The sequence below is a fragment of the Protopterus annectens genome, chromosome 1.part2 (genome assembly GCF_019279795.1).
Source record: "Protopterus annectens isolate FY-2018-M chromosome 1.part2, PAN1.0, whole genome shotgun sequence".
NCBI classification, from domain to species: Eukaryota; Metazoa; Chordata; order Ceratodontiformes; family Protopteridae; genus Protopterus; species Protopterus annectens.
The window spans coordinates 212,755,866-212,778,103 of NC_056727.1; the positions used below are offsets into that span (position 1 = coordinate 212,755,866).

General features: G+C 38.0%; 1 protein-coding gene across 1 annotated transcript in view; it reads right to left on the reverse strand.

Moving 5' to 3' along the window:
• Window positions 1-22,238, reverse strand: part of VPS54 (VPS54 subunit of GARP complex) — a 1,876,392-nt gene that overhangs the window by 793,555 nt on the left and 1,060,599 nt on the right. Inside the window, exon 11 of the mRNA XM_044055553.1 lies at window positions 12,473-12,580. Within this exon, the coding sequence (XP_043911488.1) occupies window positions 12,473-12,580 (108 nt within the window). The remainder of the gene's footprint in view (window positions 1-12,472; window positions 12,581-22,238) is intronic.

Genomic DNA, 22,238 nt, shown 5'->3' on the forward strand with positions numbered 1-22,238 from the left:
TGTGTTAGGATCTCATTTAATTGTTTTTGTAGACGTGCCATTTCTTTCTCAAGAGTGGGAGTGTGGTTTCTTTGTAATTCTGTTTTGATTTGTTTTAGCTTGCCCTCTATGTTAGTTATTTTTTCACTTTTTTGCTTTTTGTAGAATGGTACCCTTAACCATGCCTTTAAAGGCTGCCCATTGAATATCCAGGGGAGTATCATTACTTACAAGGTTTTCTTTTAAATGAATAATAGAATTTATAATCTCTTGTTCCACTTTTTTAATTTTCAGCAGGTTTGAGTTTAAAATCCAGTTTGAGGTATTGTGGGCAGTATATCTCTTCTTATTTTGTGTTATTGTTAAATTTATTTTTTGAGTAATCTGATATTGATCTAGGTTCTAAACTATATTGTACTTCATAAAGAGCAAAGCTTTGAGAAATTAGAAATATGTCAATTCTAGACCAGGTCTTATGATATGGGGACAAATATGTATATCTGGAACTTAGATTGTCTGTGTTGTTAAGTTCAAAGGGATCTATTAAGTTGAAGTCATCAATTATCTCTGATAGAAAGGCTGTGGCATGAGAAGACTGAGTGTAATTTTTATTTGATCTATCTTTGGATGGATTTATTGTTATGTTCCAATCTCTGCCAATTATACTCAGATGTTCTGGGTGCTTTAATAATAAGTTATTGATTTCACTTAAAAAAAATCAAGCTGATAGTTGCAAGGCCCATATATATTACCAAGTAACAACGGTTTGTTGTATGCTGGATGTAAACATGTGAAATAGCACCATCTACCTTTTGTATCAATACTATGTTTAATGATGTTCCCTTTAAATGATTTCTTGACTATTACAGCTGTCCCTCTTGATGCGGTACTACCCCCAGCTGCTATTATTTGTTGAACCCACTTCGTGTTTTTTTCTGTACCCTTGTGTCCCATTGTTCCATACTCATATGAGTTTTCTGCAGAAAGGTTATATCTGACTTCAGTTGTATACAAGGTGCATAACTAGCCTTTTCTTTTTAATGTCTTGTAAGCCATTTATATTACATGAAGCTATGTTAATCATCTAAGCTAAATATTAATTTGAACAGTCCTTTAACTGAAATACATGTGTGTGCTGTGAGGAGAGTATTTGGCAAAACACTGTGGTTATTAGCTGATGGGTGTTGGGGCACAATAGCATGAGAGGGGGAGGTGACATAACACTCTCAGAAATTCCCTAGTGCCTAACCACTTACCATTATCCTCTGAAAGAGAAGAGTTAGTCCAGTAAACAGCTAATATAAGCATACTCCTAGAACTAAAAAAAACTGAAAATATATACAGTTTTAACTATCATACAATAATTATTTTGCATTCCAAAGAACATCACAACATTGCTAGGGGAAACACTACCCAGCCAGCAACTTAGTTTGAATATAATAGATGTTTTTAACCCAATTAGGCACTGTGTGTAACTTACGGCTTATACTGATCATATACAATACAATATATAACCTTGTAGAAGGTTCCATATGTCTAGCTAGGTACCTTTTCTCTAACCTTCTTTTGAGTGCTACACATAGTAACAGGAATAAAAAACCTGACCTAATAGAACAATGGACTGATTAACTGTAGAGTGCATCATATAATATGGTATGAGCGGATGTTATGTACTACCATTCTTATAATTCATCTAGACAAGCAGATAAAATATAGCTCCTTTATAGTCTTCAAATTAAAATGCATATAATACACATACTATTATCATGGCCTTTCGCTAGAACTCCTACTGCCAGTTGACAAAAAAAAAAAAACTGTTCAATGAACATAAAGTCAGTTTTATTTACAAGAGTATGGCCGTTAAGTCCAATGTTATAACGTTTCTTTTCTTCATGACCAGTCTTATTCTGCAGAGATCCCTTTAACCTTAGCTTTTTTTTTCTTTCATTTCTTGTTAAAGTCTTGCTTTTTAGCTTCCATCATTCAAACTGTCAGTTATTTACAAATATATTCTTCTTCTATACCTGCCTTTAATTTACTACTGCTAGTGATTTAAGGAAGATTTTCAGTACCTGTGAGATTATGGAGCCATAAATTGTTTCAAATCCTTAATTGAAGTTGTCACTTGATTTCCAGCATTTTAATAAAGCAACTTACTTTCTCAATGGCATTCTGTTCGAACTGGAGGCTCTCTTAGTGTAATCACATATTTCCTGCTTCTTTTTGGGACTTCTAGGCTGCCATACACTTGATTTGGCTCTGATATCACTGTATGAGTTACTTGACATGTGCAATGCAAGGTCAAAGGTCATGGGACGCCTAATGTGGCTTACCTTCCTGGAAAAACGGCTTTAGAATGTTGGAAAGGAAAGCCTAAAGAGCCATTTTCTTGCAATATAAGGTAAAAAACCTTCAGAAACTGCAAAATAATGCTTAAAAATGCTAGCGATGCCTGTATTTCGTTGAATTTACAGTAATTTATTATTTATTTTTATTTATTTTACATTTGTTAACCGGGGGTGTCTGTCTGAGCCAAAAAGGCCCTTTTTCAGCAGAGGCTCAGGGAAAAAAGCTCCACATAGAAAAATTACAGATCCTAGATATTTAGACGATCAGTATACACACAAATTACAACAGACATGTTTTTACAGTGGTATGCAGCACATCAACAGTTACAGCGGACAGAACAAACAAGAAAATATTACTTTAAAAATAAAGGTAATTAACAGATGTGTGGTGTACAGCTGAAATTTGGAACATAGGCAGAATACATACATAGTACACAGGTACAATACCATACATTGTACATTAGCCAGTGTTTGTGAGTAAGAATGAAAACTATTATCAAGTACTCTAGAATTAGTATGTGTACCTTATCCACTTTCATTAGCCTGGGGAGCAGTCATGGCACTGCCAACTTTGCTTGAGATGTTGCCTAATGAGGTTTTTAATGGAGGCTTTGGATTATCTGTTTTGTATGTTAGGGGGGAGAGAGTTCCATTTTTTAGCCACTGAACTACTACATAGTGCGTCTCCAAAGCTATTGCAGCTGTTGGTGACTTCTAGTAGTAGTTTGCTTGATGATCTAAGAGACCTTTTGGCTGAGTGATGTACTAGGTTTTTGAGGGCAGGACACTTATTGGGGAGGTAACAGATAGAATGACAACGGCAGAGCTGATTGTAGGTTAGGAGGTTGGTCAGTTCAAGCCAGTGGAGCTGTCTCAAAGCAGTACAGTGATGAGTTCTATATGAGCAATTTGCAGCAAAGTGGGTAATTCTGTTATAGCAGGCTTCCATTTTGCTTAGTTCAGTTTTGTTGAGATTAGTCAGAATGGGAGATGCATAGAGTAGGGAGGATAAAAGTTGGGAGCGAACAATGGCTGATCTTGTGTTGTTGGTAAGAAATGGTTTGATACGGTAGAGTGATCCCAGTTTGGCATGTACTTTAACAGTTAAGTTGAGATGACTATCAAATTTTAGGTGGGAGTCTATGGTTATTCCCAATAGCTTAGCATGTGCCACTGGAGCGAGGGGAGTAGCATTTGTGGAGTAGATAGTGAATTGTCTTATCAGTGTTTTTGTTAGACCTAGTTGTTGGATATTATGAATATAAGGCTGAAATTAATTCTGTTGTAAATATGCTGAAAGAAAAAGCTTGCTTAAATGTAGAAATAGAGTTTAGTAATATGTGATCACCATTCATACTAAATGACCATGGCTTGGAAAATAAGGAATCTGCTGAATGGACATTTTTCCCTTACAGACTTAAAAACAGGATGTATGCAAGAACAAAAATGCAAAATCTGCTTTTAAAGAATGGACAATGACACTGTGACAATGTGTTTCCTTAAAAACATGTTTTTCTGCATGGACAACAGGACACTTATCAGCATTGGTACAAGAACAGATGTTCTTATACAAAGATCCAAATAGAATACAGGATGTTCACAATGTCAGAAAAGCTGGCTTCTTATAAATTCAGCAAAAATGTGACAAGACATTGTTAAACAAGGAAGCTGAAAAATAATACATTAAGTCAGTAGTTTGCGTCAGCATCTGCAATAATAAGTATTGTTTCTACAGGATGAGCAATTCTCCAAAATAGAATACCAAGAGGAAATGTATGTGCATGACTAAAATTGTATATAAAAGTCTGTATGAATCCAGTTATGCTAGGAGGTATTGGAAGAGACACATTTGTCTCGAAGTAAATGTTGCATCTCTCACATCATCTGTACTATATGAGAAGTAAAGTGGAACAGTAATTTAAGCTGTAACAGAAGTACGTGTGGTTTATTATAAACTTTATTGGTTACTGCTCTTAAAGACAGGTGCTGCAAAGTATATTCTCTCATCAGTGTATATTCTGCAAGTTTCTGTATGCAACAGACTGTGAATGCAAATATAACCAGACTTTGATTTTAGCAGAATCCAGCCAGCAAGACTGAATGTCTTAAGAAGACTTCAAATGCATCACAGTCAGCAGCACCATATAATTTTTCAATGGCAAGCTAGCCTGCATTTAAACCTAAAATCTGTATTCAAACACAGGGGGAGTGATGGTAAGCCCTGCAGAGGGTCACTTCAGTCAAATTGCAGTAACTAACATTTGTACACATGTGTAAATCCTAAACAGAAGTATTCCAGTTTATGCAGCTTGCAGTAGTAAAGTTTTTTAGACGTCTAAAATCTGGAGTGAGACTAGTTCAAGAAAGTCGCAGTGCCATAAATTCTCCAAGAAAAGGTGGATATCCACTTGTACAGCAGTCCGCTGCCTGTTGTGCTTCACCAGCTTCTCAAGTGACTCTGAAAAAATTTCTAGCCATCAGCAACAACAGCCTGATCACCTGTTTTCTTGCTAACTGGTAAGACTTTTTTCTGTCTCACATATTTAGTGTGGATGATATTAGACAGTTTGTATATTATTAGACAGTTTGGATGTTATTAGACAGTATGGATATTATTTATAATTCATGCAGGAGTAAACCAAACTTTAGTAAATTGCAATATTGGTATACACAGCACATTAGTAAATTTAAAACCTTATTAGGGCAGGTTGATAGTAAGGCATTATGTAAATGTATTACAATATTTGACTGGTATCTCAAAGAAAACCATGTGGAATATGACAAATGTTTATTGTGTGCTTCAACAAAAACTGCATTTTGTGTATTATGCCATAAAAAAGTATTGCATCATATTGCTAAAAAATAGACTGTGAAGACAGATCTGTTCATGATAAAGACTTAACTAAGGGTAAAGTGTTTCCATTACATTCAGATGTTCAACAGTTATGTCCTGTCACCACATGCAAGTCAAATCAGTTACTGATAGAACCTCTAGTACATTTTGTTACAAAGAAATATAATAAACTTCTAAAAGACAGACACAATGAGTTCAGGAAGCTTAGGCAAGTTAAACATACATCTTTTCAAAAGTGCATAGGAGTTTCAAATTCAGCAGAACAGCTTACTAAAGAATGTCAGAAAGACCATGCAATATTACAGAACACTATTCAACAGCAGTTGCAGGATAAAGAAAACAAATTAGCTGAACTGACAAAGACTGGGAACTTCCTGCATACACAGCTAATCTGTGCAAAAGAAATATATTTTATAATATGTTTATGTTTTGAAAATGGTTAAATATACATGGCAGGATGGTAGGGACAAATCATTTTTAAATGTTTTACTTTCATTCAGTTAAAGCAAGACATTTACCAGTACTACAGTAAAGTGGAGCATATGACTGCCATTCTTAGCATAGTCAAAAGGTAAATGAAACAGTTATAGTGCATAAAATTAAATAAAAATAGTTAATAAGAGTAGTCACAAGACTGACATACTTGTATAAAGATACACAGATACAAGACAGACATGCATGTATGTTCTTTTCATCTAGAGTACATTTGTTTACAATGCACAAAAACAAAAGGCAAACAACAGCAAATATAAATAATGTCAATATAAACATGTGTTAGTTAAGCTAATATCTATTTTGTTTTTTTACAATTTTTTTATAATTGTATAGTAACACCAAACAGTTAAAGTTCTGAATTTTAAAAAGAAAATCACAGATGGTATTAGTCAAACAGTTTTTGTAAAATTAATGGCAGGACAGTTAAATAAATAAATAAATAAAAAAATACTGAAATCCATGTAAGCTATTTGTAATGTAGTATAAATGCAAAGATATGCAAATCACAATCAAATTAAAGGAAAAATGCCAAAAGAATTAATTATAGTTTACAGAATTTAAAATGTGAGCTCAGACCTTCCTAGACTAAATAAATAGTTACAAAAAATGTTGAAAAGATAAGATAAACAACAAGACTGGCCAGACAAGTAGCTTGATTTTTTTCTAAAGCATCATTGTTATTAAAACAAACTGTTAAAATGTTTACAGGCAACACTATTTGGTAATTGTAATAAAATGTCACAATTATGCATAGATGTCACTGATAATCTGTTTGTAAGTAAATGTTAAAAGAAAAAAAACCTCAGTTGCATCAAGTACAGCCAGCAAATGGGCTATAGTATACATACAGTTCAAATCAATTGTGCAGGAGGGTGTAAATGCCTACTAGTGGTAGTAAACAGCAAAAGCTTTATAAAAAAAGTTATCAAATCAGACAAAAGGTCATAGTTTAATAAAATAAATGTATAACCAAAGTGTTGGGCTGACATACATTCTATTCTCACAGCATAAAACAGGTAAACAGTGCTGCAGTACTACAGGGGGAAGGGTACTTTCTCAGTTTTACATTGACTGTATAAGCAGTACTGCACAAGGGTCTAAAATAAAGCTACAGGAAGAAATATCTCATTCCTTCTTGACATACCCTTTTAGGGGGAGGGAAAAACAGGTATTAGTGTATTAGAAATACTGGTAAACTGGATTAAACCTGCCAGGATAAGATATTTTACAAGTTGTTAATAGCTATCATAATGATTATTCTTGTATTGTTTACTATTAAATTGTATTTGCAACATGTTAAACTGCAAAGCTATACACAATATGATTTAAACTTGCTTTATTAAAGCTATACAAGACAGAATAAAGATATGCAAAATGCATAAATGTTTCTAATAGCAAAAATGGTCACTATTTTTAATATGTTTTTGGCAAAACAATGTTGGTATAAAAAGCATGAATATTTTTAATAATTGTTGAGTATGTAGTTTAAAATAACAGGACATATGCCTTTGGTGCCAATTCCACTAGATATTTCTAAAGAGACAAACATTTTCCAAGATTTTGCTTAATATTAATGTTATTAAATTTGTAAGATTAGACTAAATGTACTTTATAGTCTTTGTATGTACAAATGCAGAAGAATTCAGTACAGATGATAGTCTTTGTATATACAAATGCAGAAGAATTCAGTACAAATGAAATTAATGTCTTGTAATGAATATGTGTGAAAAACCATAAAGAAAAAAATGGGTCCAGGGTACCTACTAGATCGAAATGCATAAACAGCAAACAGTCTGTGTAAATACATACTGTACAGGATACATTGTAATAAGTTCAAAATTAATTTGTCAAGTTGTAATATCACTGGTTTTACCCCAGTAAAATAATTGCTTTCAAATATTTATTATCTAAGCCCAGTTCAGTATTTTACCAAGGTGTAAATGGGCAGTTCAGAGACAAACACAACGTGATGATTAAAATGACATTGAAATTGTATATTTTCAGCAGTGTATAAATGCTTGCAGTAGCACATGGTTCTTGTCTCTTATAGTTAATTCAACAGTTGCAAAGAGTTAATGGAACAGTTCTAAGTCATAAATTAAATTCTGTGATTGCCAAAGAATAAATTAATCAAATTAAAAAATAGAATTAAAGCAGACACAGCTCATAACTGATAAAATATTTTCACAGAATGGTCTGCAAAAGAAAAAGTTGTTAAATACATTCATTTTTGGTAGTGATAAAGGTTTGTTTCTTAATGTGTTTTCTATATAAAATGTTTTGAGTATGTTTAAAAACAGAGGGAATTGTTGGATATTATGAATATAAGGCTGAAATTAATTCTGTTGTAAATAAGCTGAAAGAAAAAGCTTGCTTAAATGTAGAAATGGAGTTTAGTAATATGTGATCAGCATTCATACTAAATGACCAAGGCTTGGAAATAAGGAATCTGCTGAATGGACATTTTCCCTTACAGTCTTAAAAACAGGATGTATGCAAGAGCAAAAATGCAAAATCTGCTTTTAAAGAATGGACAATGACACGATGCCAATGTGTTTCGTTAAAAACATGTTTTTCTGCATGGACAACAGCACACTTATCAGCACTGGTGCAAGAACAGATGTTTTTATTCAAAGATCCAAATAGAATACAGGATGTTCACACTGTCAGAAAAGCTGGCTTCTTATAAATTCAGCAAAAATGTGACAAGACATTGTTAAACAAGGAAGCTGAAAAATAATATCATTAAGTCAGCAGTTTGCGTCAGCATCTGCAACAATCAGTATTGTTTCTATAGGATAAGCAATTCGCCAAAATAGAATACCAAGAGGAAATGTATATGTATGTGCATGACTAAAATTGTATATAAAGATCTGTATGATTCCAGTTATGTTAGGAGGTATTGGTAGAAACACATTTGTCTCAAAGTAAATGTTATATCTCTCACATCATCTGTACTATGTGAGAAGTAAAGTGGAACAGTGCTTTAAGCTGTAACAGAAGTATGTGTAGTTTATTATAAAAGTTATTGGTTACTGCTCTTAAAGACAGGTGTTGCAAAGTATATTCTCTCATCAGTATATATTCTGCAAGTTTCTGTATGCAACAGACTGTGAATATAACCAGACTTTGATTTTAGCAGAATACAGCCAGCAAGACTGAGTGTCTTAAGAAGACTTCAAATGAATCACAGTTAGCAGCACCATATAATTTTTCACTGGTTATAATCATAAGCGGAGTTCTCTTTGGATTGAGGATAAGTTGGGCTTTGGTAACGTAGTTTTTAATGTCAGAGAATGCTAGTTAAGTTGTATACAGGAGGGTGGGAATGTTTTGTGCAGCACAGATTAAGGTAGTATCACCTACATACTGAATGATAGATGCATGGAGGTCATTTGTGAAGACTGTGAATAGTAGTGGTCCTAAGATAGAACCCTTTGGGACTCCTACAGTTATGGGCAGCTGAGGAGAGAGACAATTTTCCCATTTCACAGCTTGGTACCCGTCAGTTAAGTAGCTTTGGAACCAGGTACGAGTGGAATTTGATAGGTGATATTGGTTTAATTTGTTTAGCAGGATTTGGTGCGAGATTTAGATGCATTTTAAATACTGATAGAAACAGTATTACTGTTACTTACATTTTACTGGTTATTTTGAAGGGATCTCATTGAATGCTGCTCACTGAATGCTTTTGAAAAAGCTGTGTTTGCTTCATCTTTACATTTTGCTTGGTATGTGGATCTCTTTTATTGGAATTGTAAGGAGGCAGGATACTTCATTTGGAATATGATTTTGTTTTTTATTAAGTATTCACAGAAAGGTGATATAATTTGTCTCTGTTGCTTGACAGCTAAGGGCAAGTCCTGTGCAATTGTTACTTTGTTACCTTTCCAAATGATTTGTTTTTTTAGCTTTACCAGCTTGTATAATCATATTAGCATGAGTTGTATTTAGTATTCTCACGTAGACTTGCCTAGGGACATCAAGAGTTTGTGATTTTCTTAAGGCTCTGTGGAATCTCTCTATATTGTAATATTTTGAACTGTAACATTGTTGTTCAAGAATAGTTCAATGATTTATTTAATTGCATTATGCAGAGAAGCTTGTTCGTAGGCTTTTCTGGGATAGCCCTAATGAGCACATTATTTCTTCTTGATCTGGCTTCTAAGTCAATAATTTTTTGTTGTAGATCAAACACTTTTTTCTGTGGCATTAGTTCTTCATCGGACTTCTTCTATTTTAGTTTCATTGTCTACAGTTTTCTTTTCATTTTTCTCTAGTCTAGTTAATATTTGATCTATATTACTTCCAAAGGCATTTAGTTTTGTAGAAAAAGAGTGTACTATGTCTTGTAAGGGTGCTACAGCTGTCTTGAGTTCTTCCATGAAGAGAGGTTGTTCAGTCTTCATTTTGGCAGTCTGTTTTTGTAAATCAGTTTGCTAACAGTTTTTTGTCTCTTTGTACAGACTTCTTTCTCTGGTAAGGTTAATTGTGAAAGTCTTGTTTTTGATGTTTGATATTCCATTAAGTCAATGGTCTTATATTTATCGAAGTTTCTTATTTTTCTATGTAGTTTCCTGTAGTTTACTGATGAGGCGTGAGCTTCTTGCTGAAATCCCAGAGTCAGCATACGTTGATCTTGCAGATAAGTAAACAAAACTACCGTATTGTTTACAAATCTGTTGAAAAGATGCTTTAGTATGTAGTTTAATACAGTATTTTGTTTTCTGATGGTGTAGCAGAAGTGCAGAAACCTGGATTGGGTTAGATTGTAGATTTCTGTCAAGAGCTGACTGAGAAGTGTGCTTCCTAGCTAGCGGCCATCTTGGAATCAGTCATTGGGTTTCTAAGAATGTGTTGAATGAAGAAACAGGAGTGCAATGTCTTGGAAACAAAGGACTGGCAGATAGAACAAGATTTGTAGTCATGTTCTGCTCCTAAACAGAAAGACACACTGGATATTGTAGGTCTCTGTAGGACATCTGCCTTCTGCACTCACACTTGCCCCTCCTAGATGACATACAACAAATCACAGCAAAACAGTTTAAAGAAGTAAGGTTTCTCAATGGGGCACTTTTCTGAATCCAAGAAGGCTTACAGTACAAATGACCATCCAAACATTAGATAGACAGGTACGAGACCCGCATATGAACTGGCGGTGATACAGTTTGAGGATTAACACTCATACATCCACTTACATATCCCTATGCTTGTGAGCTGAGGTTATATGCATGTTATTGGAGAGTTTTACGCTTTGGTATCCTACACAGACCTTAGCAGTGAAAACCCATCTATCTGAAATAGTGCAGCAGTGACTTTAGACAAGATATCTTAGTGCACAAGGGGAATTTTGGAAAACAGACATCTTAACAATAAAAGTGACTGAGCTAAAATCACATAAAAATGTCCCAAAATTATTTAGGAGTTTATTTTTGAAATTGTGTACTAAATTAGCAAATTAGGTAGTTTTAAGCAGCCTTCATGTTTTGAATCTGAAAGTTTTTTCAAGTTGATCCAAGGGTTACTGTTACTCCACAGAAACAATGAGATAGCTTTATCTGCTGATCTGTGGAAGTTAAAGGTACAGGAGTTGCTACAGAACAAGGAGAGCCTAGGGACTATACACATTTTAACAGACTACCTAGCAAGTATACCGTATACTACGTTTAAGGTTAATTTAGGTTTCCAAGTTTTTTACTCTGTCCAGTGTTTAATTCAAACTTGTATGAATTAAAGTACAAACACCCAGTTTAAAACATGGCACCCAAGTATTTAAGTTCATTTTGTGAAATGTTAATCTGGGACACGGGGGGGGGGGGGGCTATGTCTTTGATGTCTTTACTAGGAAACAAGGTTGATTTGTCAAGATTTAATTGATATTTAGAAGCTCTACTGTAATCATCAACAATGTCAAGCAAACAGATTCTTGAAAAGAATGGCTCGAGGGAGAGGATAAACAGACAGGGACAAACACCACCTTTGTCTACTGCCTGTTAAAATCTTGGCAGAAGTCAACAATCAGCCTTTCGTAGCTGGAAAGGAAGACGAACCTTGCAAATTTCAATAAACTTGAATACGACCCAAAAAGGCAGTTTTTACAATACCAGAAAGAGAAGGAGACTGTGTACTCGAGCAAAGGCTTTAGTTGCGCCCAAAGCAAAGAATGCATGTTGATGACCAGTGTTTGTTACTATGACATAAAAACAATTTCAACGTTATATTAATATCCTGGGTTTGTCCTAATTTCATGAAACCTGCCTCAAGTTTATTACACAAGCAGGTAAAGATTACATTTATTTATTTTTTTCTGAGATGAAATTATAAACTCTGCTAATGTGCCTAAATGGAGCAGTGTGAGGCTTCTTCAAAGTAGTTTGTAATCAAACACAAGCAAATTATACACTTTTTCAATTTGCTGTGCAAATGTTACTTTGCTTACAAAAAGTTAACTACTTTTAGCTAATGAAAACAAAACAGCTGTGCTGTCTAGTTCTGTAAGATTATCTTTTTATGTACTTATAAAACAAAAATAGAACTAGAGGTCTTCCTGCTTCTGTGCCTTTGAGGAAACCCACCTTCTTTTATACTGCACATATAGATTTTAATTATAAGTCAGATTCCTTTACTGATCCTCTTGAGACTTTTAATGATGACAGTTCTCGCATATCACTGAAGGACAGCTTTACTCCACTAGTCTATGTGCAAAGGTATAAAGTTTATGTAAATTAAAAAAAAAAACATCTCACTGTAAAACAAAAAGAACTGCAATAAACTTAGCTAAAGTTAGTTTGCTAACCTGTTTAATTATATTCTTTGTAACAGCAATCATCTCTTCATTGTACAGCTCCAAAAAGTGAAGTTTTCTTTGTTTTAGAAGTCCAAACACCAGAGAGATCAATCTTTCCTTTAAAAACAAAAGGCATATTATATACATTTAAATAAAAAAAAATAAATAAAACTCACAGAATGTCAAGCATGACTTAAAATTAAAGATCAGTTAACTTTTCACACAATTCTATTTTGCGTAAGCATTCCTTTTTCATGCATTTCTGCCATCAAATCATAGGCTAGTACTAGGCTAACTACTCTTTTGGGCCCATTTTAGGTTTCACTAATTATCCTATTTGAGAATCAAACCTTGCACTTTGTGTCTCCCAACAGCCTATTCTCTTCATCTCATGGCTTATATATGAATATAGGTCAGTTAATAAGCAAGTGTCCTCTGAAATAAGTTGCTACCTTCTGTGCAAAATATGAAAGGGGTAATTTTCTTATCTATGAGAAAAATAATTATGCTAATTTCATCTGTTGATGTAGCTTAATCAAGCCAAATTTCAAAGCGGCGAAGTCTGCTAATGGTTATAAGCATATATTACAAACAGAAATGCCTATCAACAGGAATCAGTGTTACATCTTCACAACACAGGGCTGCAACTGAGACTGCACTTGTCCAATAAAATACAGAACAGATCTTCTAATCTTCTGGTCAGCACAAATCTCACATAATAGTACATGTCAATGGATTTCATTCAGTATAATATAAAATCCCTCCAACTCTATACAGCAGCACTTGAAAGTACTTATTTTCTACAGTGTGCTTCCAAGGTCACCACATTAAAGACTCTGGTTACTCTTAACTGTCAATTTCACTTCACCCATAGTATACAAGAATGGGTAACTTTGCTCCCTCAGTTCTTCTTCAAAACCAAAGAAAGGCATGCCTTAAGAGAAATCCACGGGAGGAGGAGGAAGACGTAGGAAAACCCACAATGCAAAGCAGTGTGCACCAGATGGATCAAACAGCCTACGACAAAGTTGATAGGCAGCTAAAAGTGTACATATCTACAAGGATCTTAAGAAGCCTAGCTTAACATCTCTCATGGTAATGTTTAGTCCTTATAATTTGTGTAAAAATAACCCAGAGATGGATGTTGGGACATTTACATGTTGTTCCTATGCATAAAATAATTAAACTCAATAAACAACCTCTTGTCAAAGCTCTCTCTTCTAGCAACTTTCCAAATTTAACAGGGCAATATTTGTACCGATTTTGGGCCTTTGTCCCCAGTTATCTTTGTTCTTTCCAAGAATTTTTGCACTAAGAAGCTAAGAGATATGGACACTAACAAAAAGGGTACCACAGTATCAGAATGAAGGGGAAAAGGGGGCAAATAACACAAACATTATAAATGTTAGCAATTTAACTCGCTACTGATAACGTCGCTGAAGAGTATGTTGCTCCAGCACAATTGTACCACAGAAACATGCAGTTAAGAGGGACACTAAAGCAGAAGTGGATGACATTATTATGACTAGAACACACAATGGAAATAAGGACAGGTGTGTAGTGAGGAAAGGAGATCTCTAGGGAGAATCTCCAGGCTGTAGTGTCTTAGAAAATCTTGAGACATTAAACAGAGGTCTCATCTACTTGTGTACCTTAGTGGTTGTAAAAGATCCTATGACACTTGTAGGAAGTCCCTTGATGTTCTGGCCAAATTTCCCCTAACAGTATAAACACAACCTCAGGTTTCCCCTGAAAATAGGCTAGCAGCTTAGTGGAACTAACCTGGTCAAAGGACAAATAAACTACAATAAAACACATGAACCAAAGACCAGATGGCTGCTTCTAGGACAGACTGTGGGTTGTCCCCTCTGTGGAGCACTATTTTGGCTACAGTGGTATGCCCAAGAAAAGATTTACCATAAGCACAATACCAATAAAAAATCCAATCTGCAAGCCATTTAGTTAGTGTCTCGCTGTTTGTTGGCTGGTTTCTCCTCCTTGTCCTTTTAGCATGGGCACAAATAGCTGATCTGATTTTCTGAACTCTTTAGTCTTGTGTAAGTACAATTTTAGCTGTTTATACACATCCAAGGAATGAAGGGATTTTCTCTCTCTTACTTTTGGGTCAGGAATAACACAAGTAAATGAATGGCTTAATTCAGGGGCAGAGACTTCACAAATTTAGGCATAAAAGAGGGACTTGTATGTAGAGGACCTCCCTATCCTGATACAAAACTAGCAAGGCTTCCCTGCACAAAGCTTGAAGTCCTGAAATCTGTGTAGCAAAAGTGACAGTAACCAAGAACCACATCATCAAGGATAACAAATGCAGGGGTACAGCAGCAGCAGCAGTTGGCTCAAAACACACTAGAATTTGTTTCTCCAAGACATAGCTCAAATTTCATGGTGGTACAGTTTCCTTCTTTGGAGCTCTAGGATACAAAACAGATTTTAAGAACCCTCATACTGAAGGTGTAAGAGTACAAAAAAAATGGTTCAGGCAGGCTAAAATGTCAGAAGAGTAAACCTTTAAAGAAACTTAAGAAAGTCAGTTGAGTTTTGAGAAGGTCTGGCAGGTAAGCCCCAGTCCACTGCTACTTATGCAATATTTGGGACTTGGTCTCTGGACAGGCATCAGAGGAAGAATCTCTTCTATTTGTGAGGTACTACTTCCATCAGTTTCACTTCCAGCCTCTCTCATAACATGTCTACCTGGGATTAAGGTGAAATCATCCATGCTGTCAACCTCAGAATGTCCAGATTGGGTGCAACATTTACACTTAGCCTTGTGTGAGAAGGTCCAGCCACTGAGGCAACTGCCCACTTTTGCCTTGTTAGGCTGTATGGGAGAGAGAGCCAGTGTTGTTTAACCAAAAAGTCTTAGCTTGTAACAAGCCTGAGACTGAAGAAGCAGTTTCACAGACTGCAAAATTTGCCACTCTCCCCCAGTCTTTTAAAGACATCATCAGTAGGAGGTCTTATTCGTAATGGTGATGGACAAGTTGACAGACGAGATCAGACAGGAGTCCCCGTGGACTATGATGTTTGTAGATGACATCTTTAGTGAGAGTAAGGAACAGGTGGAGAAGACCCTGGAGAGATGGAGATATGCTCTAGAGAGAAGAGGAATGAAGGTCAGGAGGACTAAGACAGAATATATGTGTGTGAATGAGAGGGAGGATAGAGGAATGGTGAGGATGCAGGGAGTAGAGGTGGCGAAGGTGGATGAGTTTAAATACTTGGGATCAACAGTTCAGAGTAATGGTGAGTGCGGAAGAGAGGTGAAGAAGAGAGTACAGGCAGGATGGAGTGGGTGGAGAAGAGTGTCAGGAGTGATTTGTGACAGACGAGTACCAGTAAGAGTGAAAGGGAAGGTCTACAAGAGGGTAGTGAGACCAGTTATGTTATATGGGTTGGAGACAGTGGCACTGACAAAAAGGCAGGAGTAAGAGCTTGACATGGCAGAGTTGAAGATGTTAAGATTTGCACTGGGTGTGACGAAGGTGGACAGGATTAGGAACAAGTAGATTAGAGGGTCAGCCCAGGTTGGAAGGTTTGGAGACAAAGCCAGAGAGGCAAGATTACGTTGGTTTGGACATGTGCCGAGGAGGGATGCAGAGTATATTGGGAAAAAGATGCTAAGGATGAAGCCGACAGGTAACGGGAAAAGAGGAAGGCCTAAGATAAGGTTTATGGATGTGGTGAGAGAGGACATGCAGGTGGTTGGTGTGATAGAGCAAGATGCAGAGGACCGGAAGAAATGGAAACAGTTGATCTGCTAATCATAAACCAGATCCATAAACCTTATCTTAGGCCTTCCTATTTTCCTCTTACCTGGCAGCTTCATCCTTAGCATCCTTTTCCCAATATACCCAGCATCCCTCCTCAGCACATGTCCAAACCAACACAATCTCGCCTCTGGCTTTGTCTCCAAACTGTCCAACCTGGGCTGACCCTCTAATATACTTATTCCTAATCCTGTCTACCCTCGTCACACCCGGTGCAAATCTTAACATCTTTAACTCTGCCACATTCAGCTGCGACTCCTGCCTTTTTGTGAATGCCACTGTTGCCAACCCATATAATATAGCAGGTCTCACTACCCTTTTGCAGACCTTCCCTTTCACTCTTACTGGTACTCATCTGTCACAAACCACTCCTGACACTCTTCTCCACCCACTCCACCCTGCCTGTACTCTTCTTCACCTCTCTTCCACACTCGCCATTACTCTGAACTGTTGATCCCAAGTATTTAAACTCATCCACCTTCGCCAACTCTACTCCCTGCATCCTCACCATTCCTCTACCCTCCCTTTCATTCACACACATATATTCAGTCTTAGTCCAGCTGTTCTTCATTCATCTCCTCTCTAGAGCATATCTCCACCTCTCCAGGGTCTCCACAACCTGTTCTCTACTCTCACTACATATCACAATGTCATCTGCAAATATAGTCCACGGGGACTCCTGTCTGATCTCATATGTCAACCTGTCCATCACCAGTGCAAATAAGAAAGGGCTCAGAGCTGATCCTTGATGTAATCCCACCTCCACCTTAAATGCATCTGTCATTCTCACTGCAGATCTCACCACTGTCACACTACCCTTGTACATATCCTGTACCACTCTTACATACTTCTCTGCCACTCCCGACTTCCTCATACATTACCACAACTCCTCTCTAGGCACCCTGTCATATGCTTTCTCTAAGTCCACAAAGACACAATGCAACTCCTTCTGACCTTCTCTGTACTTCTCCATCAATGCTCTCAGAGCAAACATCGCATCTGTAGTGCTCTTTCCTGGCATGAAACCATACTGCTGATCACTAATCACCTCCCTTCGTAACCTAGCTTCCACTACCCTTTCCCATAATTTCATGCTGTGACTGATCAGTTTTATCCCTCTGTAGTTACTACAGCTCTGCACATCACCCTTATTCTTAAAAATCGGTACCAAAACACTTTCTCCACTCCTCAGGCATCCTCTCACTTTCCAAGATTTCATTAAACAATCTGGTTAAAAATTCCACTGCCATTTCTCCTAAAGACCTCCAAGCTTCCACAAGTATGTCATCTGGACCAACAGCCTTCCCATTTTCCATCCTCTTCATAGCTATCCGTACTTTCGCCTTGCTAATCCACTGCACTTCATGATTCACTATCCCCACATCATCCAACCTTCTCTCTCTCTCATTCTCTTCATTCATCAGCCCCTCAAAGTACTCCTTCCATCTGTTCAACACATTATCCTCGCTAGTGAGTACGTTTCCCTCATTATCCTTTATCACCCTTACCTGCTGCACATCTTTCCTAGATTGGTCCCTCTGCCTAGCCAAACCTGTGGGTATTGGATCCGAGCTGGCAGCTTCACAAGCTAAAAGATCTGAGCTCCTAGCTCCTCCCCCTACCCATAATCCCCTGCTGCCTACTGTATTACCTCAGATCGAGTTTGTTCAGTCCTAAACAATTCACACCCTCGACAGAGGATCAAGCCCTGCTTCATCTCATGAAAAAGACATTTTGCAGATGGCCAGTTATCCCGAAGTGGTTAGGGGGTATGGAGGGGGGGTTGGTTGCAGACAAATGAAGTACCTACTCAGATGGAACGTTATGGTGAGTACATAACTTCTTTATCTGAAGCAGTTACTTCATTTGTTCTGCAACCTGTGGGACAGAGTCCCCAGCTACCTATAGAAAGTAACCCAGGGTGGCCTTACGGAAGGATATTCCAAAGCAACGCGGAGCCAAAGGAAGCCCTACTCCTCAAAATCATATCCAATTTATAATGGGAGATGAACATATGAGAAGTGGACCAAGTAGCTGCTGAACATATATCGTCCAGAGGAACTCTGGACCAGAAAGCTGCTGATGTAGCAATGGATCGGGTTGAGTGAGCGTGAATTCCCGTAGGAACTGGTTTACCTGAGGACGTATACCCGTGCATTATGCACTGGGAAATCCAATTTGCCAGAGTTACTTTAGAAATTGCCTTTCCCATAGCTGATTTGGCAAAGGACACAAAACTGATCAGACTGGCGAAAATCCTTAGTCCTGTGCAGGTAGAAATGTAATTGCCTGTGTACGTCCAGTTTGTGCAATGTGTATTCCCCTTTGTTCTGAAAATTTGGAAAAAATACTAGTAAATTGATTGATTGGTTAATATTTGACTCTGAAGCCACCTTCAGTAGGAAAGACGGGTTAGTCCTGAGAGATACTCTATCCTTGTGAAAAATGAGGTAGGGGGGTTTCATGCACAGGTATTCAAGTTCTGAGATCCTCCTGGCTAATGTAATTGCCACTAAAAAGGCTGTTTTCCAAGACAAGAATTTCAATGGAACCGAAGAGGCAGGCTCGAAGGGTGGACTTGTCAAAGCTTGTAATACTAAAGTTAAGTCCCACGGGGGAACTACAGATTTCACCGGTGGTTTCAAAAGACAAATGCCCCTCAGGAAGGTTTTACATATCTTTGAGGATGCTACTGATCCCAGTCCATTCCCCACATGAAAGTGGGAAATGGCTGCTAAAGTACAGTTTTGTACCTACCATAAATGTAGATGTTCGAGGATTCCATTGCTGCAGTCCTTACTATTGGGTATAGTCCGCGTCCAGTCGGCCCGAATACCAGAGTATAAGGCTGACGTCGGTCAGGGCGCATTAGACTGACGTCAGTACGTCAGGGTACTAATGCGCATGACCGACGTCATATCCTCAGTCTTTTCTTGCCCCAGATGTCAGAAGACCCTAAAAAGACAAGGCCCAAAATACCTGCACCAAAAACAGGTACAATATATACAAGAATATATACAAAAATATAAGCATGTAAACTCACCTACACAACCACCCCTAAACACAGAGGAGAAGGAGGGAGGGTAAATTGGACTGCAGCAATGGAATCCTCGAACATCTACATTTATGGTAGGTACAAAACTGTACTATGTTCTTCGTTTTCCATTGCTGCAGTCCTTACTATTGGGTAGAATCCCAAAGCAGAGGTAAGGGAGGCTGGCAAATCATAAAGAAGTAGGAGCTGACAACATGCCTTGCAAAACAGCTGTGGCAAAACCAGCCCTAGACTTAGAGTAGATAGGAAGGTGATAATGCTTAGAGAAAGTATGCACTGAACTCCAAGTAGCTGCTTCCAAAATATCCTTAGTTGCCACCCCTTAGAAATGCTGTTGAAGTGGCAGTAGCCCTAGTGGAATGAGGCCTAATCCCAGCTGGAATCTCCTTGCCATGATGGGAATAACAAAATGCAATGCAAAAGCCAATCCACCTAGAAATAGTTTGTGTTGACACAGGCTTGCCCTGTGAACTCAAAGCAAAAGAAACAAACAACTGCTGAGACTGCCTAAAATCCTTAGTCCTGCTTAAATAATAACGCAATTGCCTGTGTACATCTAAAGTGTGCAAAATCTTTTCCCCTTTATTTTGGGGGTCTGCATAACAAGTAGGCAAATGAATAGTTTGGTTTAAAGCCACACTAGAAACCACCTTAGGCATAAAGGAAGGATTAGTACGTAATGATACCCTATCCTTATGGAAAATCAAAAGGGCTCTACTGCCATAAGGGCCTGCAACTCAGACACCCTTCTTGCAGAAGTAATAGCCAACAGAAAAGCAGTCTTCCATGACAAGTATTTCAATTCAGCAGTAGCTGCAGGCTCAAAAGGTTGTAGAGTAAGTTTTTCCAACACAAAATTGAGATCCCAAGCAGGAGTAGGAGCTCTATGGGGGTCTTATATTCTTTGCCCCTCTAAGAAACTGCTTGAACAAAGGATGCGAAAACAAAGGTGGGTCACAATCATAGTGAGCTGAAATTGCTGCAGCATGAATCTTAATGGAAGAGAAGGACAAACCTTTGTCCAATAACTCAGTAAGATATTGAAGAGCCACACTCAAATTAGGCTCAGAAATCTCCAAATTGTTTGCTGTACTCCAAAATAAAAATCTCTTCCATTTTTCTGCGTACACTCCTTGTACTAGGTCTTCTAGCTTCCATAATCACATTTAAAACTTGTTGAGGAAGTTGAGACCTGCTGTGTTTCAACACAGAATATGCCAGGCTGTTAGATGAAGAGAGTGAAGCTTGACATTGAGCAGATGACCGTCCTTCTGAGATAACAGATGAGGAATCAGAGGTAAAGGCCATGGAGGCTTCTTTACCAGACTCCGTAGTAGTGGGTACCAGTGTTGCCGAGGCCAATCTGGAGCTATCAAAATCATCCTTGGCCTGTCTTGTCTGACCTTTAATAGTACCTTTGGAAGAAGAGGCAGAGGTGGAAAGGCATACACATGAAGGTTTTTCCAACTGAAAGACAGAGCATCCACTTTCCAAGCTGTGTGATGAAACCCCTTTGTGCAATACTTTGGCAGCTGGTGGTTTAGTGGAGAAGCGAACAGATCTATGTCTGGAGTTCCCCATGACACTGTCAATTTCTGAAATACATGAAGATCCAGTTTCCACTCGTGGGGATCCATGATTTGTCTGCTTAACACATCTGCTAAGGAGTTCTGTGCTCCTGGCAGAAACCTTGCCTGAAGAGTTAGTTGCAAGCTTAGCGCAGTCTCCCATAAAATCCTTGCTTGCCTGCATAGAGGATAAGAATGTGTTCCCCCTTGTTTGTTGATGTACCACATGACAGTTGTGTTGTCTGTTAGAATCAACACCTGCCCTGGAAGAAGTAACTCCCTGAAAGCCATTAATGCAAACTGGACTGCTAACATCTCCTTCATGTTGATATGTAGATGCTGTAGTCTGGCAGGCCACTTGTCTTGTATCCACTTTCCATTTAGATGAGCTCCCCAAGCAATGTCCGAGGCATCTGTCGTTAAAATCTGACTTGCCTCTGGCCGGGTCACAGAGAGTCCCTTGTTTAGGTGACATTCCTGAGCCCACCACAAGAATTCTTTTGAAGGCAAGGTATTATTTGAATGACAGTGTCCAAATCCTGGCAGTGCTGTGTCCATACATTTTGAGATACCATTGTAGCTTCCTCATATGCAGTTTGGCATTGGGAAGCACCAGAATACAAGATGCCATGAACCCTAATGCTTGAAGGACTGTCCTTGCAGTCAGCACGGACTGATGAGATAGTTGATGGAAGTAAAGTGACAGACTCTTTTGTTTGTCCGGGGTTAAAAAGGCCATCTGGGCTGCTGTATTCAGTCTCACACCCAGAAAGCACATGTCTTGAGAGGGTACTAGACTGGACTTTATTTCGTTCACAGAATACCCTAGGCATCTTAGCACTGCTATAACATATTCCAGATGCTGTAGAAGGTCTTCCTTTTCTTGAGCCAGAATCAGGCAGTCGTCCAAGTAAGGATAGATTTGAATTCCTTGAAGCCTGAAGTAAGCTATCACTGGAGCCAGAACCTTTGTGAATACTCTGGGCGCAGTAGATAAGCCAAAGGGCAATGCAGAGAACTGATAATGAGAATTTCCAGCTCGAAACCGCAGATACTTCCTGCAACTTAGCCTTATAGGCACATGAAGGTAAGCTTCCTTGAGATCTAAAGTTACCATCCAGTGATCTTTGCCCAGCAGAGGTAAAAGCTGTTGTAACGTCAACATCTTGAACTTGGGAATGTCCAGAAAAGTGTTGAGGAGAGATAAATCCAAAATTGGTCTCCACGTGTTCCCCTTCTTTGGTACTAGGAACAGGCGAGAATAAAATCCTAGGCCCCTTTCTGATACAGGGACTGGCCGAATGGCCACCATCTGGAGTTACTGAGAAACTTGCTTGTGAGCCTACTTTCTTTTTGGAGGAGGA